Source organism: Nansenia antarctica (genome assembly GCF_963989245.1).
Source record: "Nansenia antarctica genome assembly, contig: SCAFFOLD_541, whole genome shotgun sequence".
In the NCBI taxonomy this organism is placed as follows: Eukaryota; Metazoa; Chordata; class Actinopteri; order Argentiniformes; family Microstomatidae; genus Nansenia; species Nansenia antarctica.
In genome coordinates, this window is record NW_027663301.1 from 1 (window position 1) to 8,130 (window position 8,130).

Sequence of the window (8,130 nt, forward strand, 5' to 3'; positions counted from 1 at the left end):
GAGAGAGAGAGAGAGAGAGAGAGAGAGAGAGGGAGAGGGAGAGGGAGAGGGAGAGGGAGAGAGGTGGGAGGGAACTGGCTGGTCATGACGACAGTCGAGAGTTTGTGGATTATATGAGATCAATATCATCTATAGAAATGTATTACAATGTACCAGGTGATTTTTGATTGATTGATTGAAAACTTTATTAGAAGATTTGCAGAAGTAGGTACATGAAAGTACATATTACATACAAGGTCAACTAACAGGATAAAAACCCAAGAAAGCCACTGGCTTACCTAGACCAGGTAGGGGGGTGGGACAAAACAACTAGTATGTGCAGAGGGTATTTCGGGTGGGGGGGGGGGGGTGGGGGGGGTGGGGGGGTGGGAGACATAACAACAAAACAACAAGAATATATAGAGGGTAGTCCAGGTGGGGGTGTAGTCTATTGTGTGAGCCCAATGTTGTTCTAGGGGTTAGTACTCATTTAAGTAAATGTACTTTAGTTAGTTAGTTGTGTGTGTGTGTGTGTGTGTGTGTGTGTGTGTGTGTGTGTGTGTGTGTGGTGTGTGGGGTGTGTGTGTGTGTGTGTGTGTGTGTGTGTGTGTGTGTGTGTGTGTGTGTGTGTGTGTGTGTGTGTGTGTGTGAGCGAGAGAGGTGGGGGGAGGGAACTGGCTGGTCATGACGACAGCCTATCAGAGCGCGAGCCTATCCTGTTTAAGGTTTAAATATCCAAAGCGGTTAGACACGACACACACCGCACGTCCTGCTGCTTTGCTCCGTCAACAGAACACGGACTCTTTTCTTCATTTATTGACCACTGGAAACACATTTAATTAAGGTAAGAAACTTGTGAAATTATATTTGTCATATCATATGTATCCCGTATGTATGTAGCCCGTATCCCGTAGACGTATGTATCCCGAGCAGTGATGCCGGTAACGCGTTACTTAGTACTTACTCTAATCTGAATGCTTTTCCCGGTAACGAGTATTCTAACGCGATACTATTTCCAAATCAGTAATCGGATTAAAGTTACTTATTCAAGTGGCTGTGCGTTACTATTGCGTTACTACCTCATAACTTAGGCTAAATGCAGTATTTCTTTGTAATGTTCGATAGTAAACAAACATTTCTCACGTCTTGGGGAGTGACGTCAGTGCCCACGTTTTCAACACGAGGTTACTATGGAAGGCCATGCCCGCAAAAAACGGCTCTCGACTATCGCGAGATTGCAGCAGAATCGCTCACGTGTATCACCACGCTGATTGCACAGTGTAAACAGAAGCGTAGCCTACACAATGGAGCGAGAACAGAGATATGCGTTAAATAGCTGGAAATATAAGGATTATTTTGAGTTTGTGTCAGCAAAGGATGACAAGAACATAAATGTTGATCATTGATAAACTCAGACTCACCCAGTTTAGGATTAGGATTATATTAGGATCATATCTGAATGGTCAGGGTAGGTTTTAGGTTTTGTGAAACCACTCCTTGCTAGTTACTGTTAAATAAAGATTATATTTATTTTATTGTTTAAAAACAAGTATTTATGTTGGGTGAGGCAAAGAAAGACTCTTTATTTTGTTGTTTTAAGTTATTGTTTAAAGTTTAATTATGTAATTTAAGTTACTGTTAAAATAAAGTGAGTTTTGGCAAAACCAGTTTTCATTTTTATGTTGCGGGGGGGGGGGGTCGGGTGTCTAGGCAGCTGCCAATAGTAACTAAAAAAGTAACTAGTAATCTAACTTAGTTACTTTTAAAATCAAGTAATCAGTAAAGTAACTAGATTACTTTTTAAAGGAGTAATCAGTAATCAGTAATCAGAATACTTTTTCAAAGTAACTGTGGCAACACTGATCCCGAGTAATTTTTCCCGAAAGCCACGGTCACTTTTGGAATTCAGAATGTGGAAGGCCACTGAATTTCGACAGTTTTTATTGTACACAGGCCCTGTGGTTCTAAAGGGACGCTTACCTACACGATGGTACAACAACTTTATGGTTCTGTCCATAGCAATGAGAATCCTACTCAGTCCAGCATTGTGTTCTGCATATACTGTGACTATGCAGACAAGCTATTGAAATGTTATGTGACCGACTTTTCAAAGATATATGGACCAGAGCAGGTAGTGTATAACACCCATTCTCTCATACATCTGGCTGATGATGCAAGAAAGTTTGGTGCCTTGGACAATGTTTCATGCTTCCCCTTTGAAAATTATCTGGGGACACTGACGCGGCTAGTAAGAAGGCCACAAGGCATTGTGCCCCAACTTGTGAGGCGTTTAGGTGAGAGGAACAGGCTTGATAATGGACAGGAAAGGGGGGATAAGCCTCTGCAACCACATGTAGCTGGTCCAACTCTCCCAGATCGTCCTGCACGTATGCAGTACAAGCAGTACAGGCTTGAGGGAAATATTATCTCCATCTCTCAAGGCAACAACTGTTTTAATGTTGAGGGAAGAGTTGCTGTAGTGAAGAATATTGAATACAGTTGTTGTACGGTTGACTTAACCGAAAAGCTCATACTACTACCTTTCCAAGATGGGAGTGTGGCTTTTCCTCAGTTAACCAGTAACTAACCACAAAGAAAAAAAAGAAAGAAAAAAAGACCTGACTGACAACATGTGCACTTTGCAGTATGCCCCACTTCTACGTTGTGGAGTTCACCGCTGAGCGAATTGCAGATGCGGTGACAATCGACATCATACCAGCCTGCTGGTTAATTGATGAGGACAAGGAGGAGTGTTGGTATCCTCGAAAGAATGCACCTTCAAAGGTCTGAAAAAGTCTGAAAACGTGAACAATTTGCATTACTTTAACTTAGAAAAATTGCTTAACGTTTGTTTCCCCATTTTGTCTTTTAGACACATACTCAGACGCCCGAAGGAAGCTGTCAGATGCAGAGAGAAAAGCTGATCTGACGACGGACGGTGAAACGCCAAGCAAGCGAAAACGAAAGTACGTATATCTCTAACAATATATTGATTTTTATCAATTGTTAGCGTCCCAGCCCAAATTTTCAGTGGGTTCACTTGTAGGTACCTTTTTAAAAGGACCACTTCACCCATTTTCAACCTATCTTCATATCAGCCCAGCTTCATACTAGCTGATCTACAGCTAATATGTACAATTGGCTATTTAGTCCTCACTAATGCTCAGGCACCATGTCTGTCTACACACTGTCACTAGTAGACAGAAATTGAGCCATCTGAGTATTAGTAATTACAAGTTTGAAAATGGCTGATGTGCTCCCTTAAGTCCACTTTTCATGTTTCATGTTTAATGTGCTAAAATGTATGCTTTTATCTGAATAGGCCACTTACGCCTAGTGTCCCACTGTCCCCCTAAGTGCATCCCCCAAAAGGCACCACAGTGGACGTCAGAGTCGAATCGGTGTGAGGAAGTCCCCGAGCATGAGGCGCTCCAGTGGAAGCCAGAGTCCAAGCAGTGCAAGTGAGTACAGAGTGAGGCGCTCCAGTGTTTATCAAAGCCTGATAGACCACATGGAGAAACAGGCCGAGGATATGGAGAAACAATGCGTTTGTATTTTTAAAATATAACTGGTCTTTCCTGTCATTCTGTGCTACTTGTTCCTGTTTAAAGTTGTTCATGTGCTTTGATCTTTGTTTGAAAAGCCACTGATGACTCTACAATGATAGACTCTCCTCTGCAGTCATCAACACCAGGTACTATGACTATTTTTCTATATAATCTCAATTCAGTTCATGTAGTGTGTTGCCGATTTGTCTTCCCAGCCTCATAGTCATAGAGTAGAGCGTAAGGACAATAGAATGGGTTTAATAACGGTTTTAATGCATTTGAGATAAGTAGAAAATATGTTTAGACACAGACCGCATTTATCTGGGTTAAAGGACAGCGATGTATAGACGCAATTTAAACCACCTCTTCTGCATGAATAACTATGCTAGACTACATGGAATCTCAGACTAAATGACGGTCTGGTACATATTTTGACAATCTACAGGCGTTTAGGGTATTAATTTAAACTCAACGTGCTGCTAGACTAAAACAGGTTTAGACACAGACCGCATTTATCTGGGTTAAAGGACAGCGACGTATAGACGCAATTTAAACCACCACTTCTGCTAGGATAACTATGCTAGACTATATGAATCTCATACTACATGACGTCTGGGACGTATTCTGACAGTTTAGAGGGGTTTAATAACGGTTTTCATGCATTTAAGATAAGTAGAAAATATAGCCGTAATATAGCTGGTTTATATGATGGCCAAGCGTAGACGCGAGGTTGAAAAGACGTCTATTGCTCAGGGGGAAGGTAAGAGTTGGTTTTCTTTAACTCAGCTGATGCATTACCTTGCTGTTGTTGTTTACCGAATGCTCCATCTGACTGTCACACTGTGATTGTACGTGAATTTCATGAATGAAAGTGATAGTTCTGTCACAAAACGCCGTTACGTATCCTCACACATGTTTAAGTGGGTATTGCGTGGGTAAAGTGAAATTACGTCTTTGTTTCGAGCGCCAGTGCGTGTTTTATGCGCGTGCACGCGGGGAAAAAAAATGCGCGCGCGCAGACCCCCCCGCCACACTACTGTGCCCCACCCAAAAATTGTAGCACCAGCCACCACTGCTCCCTAGTCTTACATCTTTAACACGTAACAGTTAGGAAGGATGCACTTCAGATTCCACATTTCTTAATACACCATTATAGTTGTATTGCTGTATAAAGTACAAGTAAAATACAGTAACTACGAACTGAAGACATTTACCGTACATTTACATTTACATTTTTGGCATTTAGCCAACGCCTTATTCCAAAGCAACTAGAAACAGACCAGCCTGTAAAGGGTTAACTCTGTTCCAGGGAGGAGAGCTGTACTGGGAGGGGAGGAGCATCTCAACTAGGGATGCTCCGATTTATCGGCCACCGATTTAAATCGGCCGATTTCACTCCAAATGACTCGATCGGTGATCGGCAAAAATGGCCGATCGCAAAACCGTTTTTTTATTATTATTTTTTTTCCCCCCTGGGGAAGACAGATAACTGAACAGAAAACATAGGAGGACGTAACAGTATGTAAACCATGAAGGCCACGTTTATGATGTCTTTTATACAGCCATATCGACTGACTTGGGCTTCAGGCCCTAACTGGGTGATAGGCCAGACTTTTACTATGCCATAAAAATGGGTCTGCGTTTGCTTGGTGCCTAATGGATCAGAGCTTTTGTCTAAAAAGCAAAAAATATGTAGGCTATCCAGTCAGTAGGCCTACAGTTATGTAATAAAAAAAAAATCGGTATCGGTATCGGTTGATCTTGAGGAAAAAAATCGGTGATCGGTATCGGCCCAAAAATCCAGATCGGAGCATCCCTAATCTCAACGTCAGGCAGCTGAAATGAAACTAAACTGTGTAGAGACATGAAGTGTATCGTGGACAAGGGCAGACTCTCTCAAACTTGTTAGATATCGTCCTCAAACAGGCATCTATCACACATACAGTAGAAAGGACAGAGACATCTATCACACATACAGTAGAAAGGACAGAGACATCTATCACACATACAGTAGAAAGGACAGAGACATCTATCACACATACAGTAGAAAGGACAGAGACATCTATCACACATACAGTAGAAAGGACAGAGACATCTATCACACATACAGTAGAAAGGACAGAGACATCTATCACACATACAGTAGAAAGGACAGAGACATCTATCACACATACAGTAGAAAGGACAGAGACATCTATTACACATATCGAGCCATCTATCACCCTCACAGAATCACAGACAGGTGAGTTGAGAGACTTACAATGACAAGTCAAGATAAACTATTGTGTTCACACTCTTTTTATAGACGGTTCAGTATGTAAAACGTATTGATTTGGTTGAAGGACTATTTCCTATGTGATGTAGAATAATGTTATCATTATTGCTTGCTGTATGATCCCATAAGACAGTCTTGACAGCTCCATAGTTCAAACTATCGAGATCTGATTGATTCCAGGAAATGCTTTATGGTGTCACCTCTGGTCTCTCTAGATATGGCTTCCTCCAGCAGTCTCCTGTCTGAGGAGCAGTTCCTGTGTTCTGTCTGTCTGGATGTGTTCACTGACCCAGTCTCTATTCAATGTGGACACAACTTCTGCATGGCCTGTATCAGAAAGTACTGGGACAGCAAAGACCTGTGTCAGTGTCCAATGTGTAACAAAGCATTTGATAAGAGACCAGATCTCTTTGTCAATACTTTAATCTCTGAGATGGCCGCTCAGTTTAGGAAGTCAGTTGAAGTGAAGGCAGCCAGCAGCCCAGCCCCAGACACACCTGCCAAACCTAGAGAAGTGTCCTGTGACATCTGCACTGGGACGAAGCGCAAGGCTCTGAAGTCCTGTCCGGTGTGTCTGGTTTCTTACTGTGAGACTCACCTGGAGCTTCATCAGAGAGTCGCAGCCTTAAAGAGACACAAGCTGATCGACCCTGTGGAGAACCTGGAAGACAGGATGTGTAAGAAGCACGACAGACTCCTGGAGCTGTTCTGTAGACGTGACCAGACGTGTGTGTGTCAGTTCTGCACTGAGACAGACCACAAGACCCATGACACCGTCCCCATAGAGGAGGAGTATGGAGAGAGGAAGGCTCAGCTGGGGAAGACAGAGGCAGATGTTCAGCAGATGATCCAGGAGCGACTGCAGAAGGTTTCAGAGATCAAACACTCAGTAGATCTCAGTAAGAAAGATGCACAGAGAGAGAAAGCAGACAGCGTACAGATCTTCACTGCTCTGGTGGACTCCATGAAGAGAAGCCAGGCTGAGCTCCTTGACGTGATCGAGGAGAAGCAGAAAGCAGCAGAGAGGTGGGCTGAAGGGCTGATTAAAGAGCTGGAGCAGGAAATCACTGAGCTACAGAGGAGAAGCACTGAGCTGGAGCAGCTCTCACACACTGAGGACCACCTCCACCTCCTCCAGAGCTTCCCTTCCCTGTCCACCCCTCCACACACCAAGGACTGGTCTGAGGTCAGCGTCCACAGTGATCTGAATGTGGAGTCTGTGAGGAGAGTTCTGTCTGAGCTGGAGGAGACGCTGAATACAGAGATGGAGAAGCTGATGTCTGAAGTCAAGCTGAAGAGAAGTCAGCAGTATGCAGTGGACGTGACTCTGGACCCTGATACAGCACATCCATGTCTCATTCTGTCTGAGGATGGGAAACAAGTTAGACGTGGAGCAAGACGTGGAGCCACAAGTAAGAATGTCCCTGATAACGCAGAGAGGTTTTCCTATTGTGTCTTTGTCTTGGGAAAGGAGGGTTTCTCCTCAGGGAGGTTTTACTATGAAGTGGAGGTGAAGGAGAAGACTGGGTGGACTGTAGGAGTGGCCAGAGAGTCCATCAACAGGAAGGGGATGATCACACTGAAACCTAGGAATGGATACTGGACTGTAGCGTTGAGGAATGTAAATGACTACTGGGCAGCTGCTGGCCCTTCTGTCCCCCTGTCCCTGAGAGAGAAGCCCCAGAAGGTGGGGGTGTTTGTGGATTATGAGGAGGGCCAGGTCTCCTTTTATGATGTGGAGGCCAGGTCTCTGATCTACTCTTTCACTGGCTGCACCTTCACTGAGAAACTCTATCCATACTTCTGGCCTGGTATTACTGATGCTGGTAAAAACTCTGCCCCTCTGATCATCTCTCCTGTCAATCACACTGACTGATTTTTAACCTTCAACTCTGACCAAGCAGTAAAATAAGCACATTTAGAATTATATGTATCTGTTGTCACTCATTAGGGAAGGTTATGGTATAATTTACCACAGAGTAATTTCTGATCTGGTTATCGTTTGTTATCATAGTTTGTGCTCTCAGTGTGTCTGCTAGAGATGGTGAATATGCAGCAGCAATGTCAGATACAGCCCAGCCTCTCCAGTCTCATAAGAAGATAATATGACTCTATGTACATGAGACTGTTTGCCTTCTCAGGGTGTTCACATTATTATAAATCAGATGCTCTCAACATACTGTATTTTCATTATTAGCTAGTTATCATTGTAATGTTTAAGTATTTTGGCGATTTTTAGTGTAATGAATACTGGGTGTGTATAATTGAGGATGTTCAGACGATGTTGTACAGCTCTGGAAGAGCTGTACAACACACGCTGTCTCAGGA

At 43.3% G+C, this 8,130-nt stretch overlaps 1 protein-coding gene across 1 annotated transcript; it reads left to right on the forward strand.

Annotated features, from left to right (window-relative positions):
- Positions 1 to 6,019: 6,019 nt before the first annotated feature.
- Positions 6,020 to 7,678, forward strand: LOC308175154 (E3 ubiquitin-protein ligase TRIM21-like; the record flags this gene model as incomplete). Its single annotated transcript, XM_080550875.1, has 1 exon — positions 6,020 to 7,678. One exon carries the CDS (start codon positions 6,020 to 6,022, stop codon positions 7,676 to 7,678), a length of 1,659 nt encoding a protein of 552 aa, XP_080407001.1.
- Between the last annotated feature and the right edge of the window lie 452 nt (positions 7,679 to 8,130).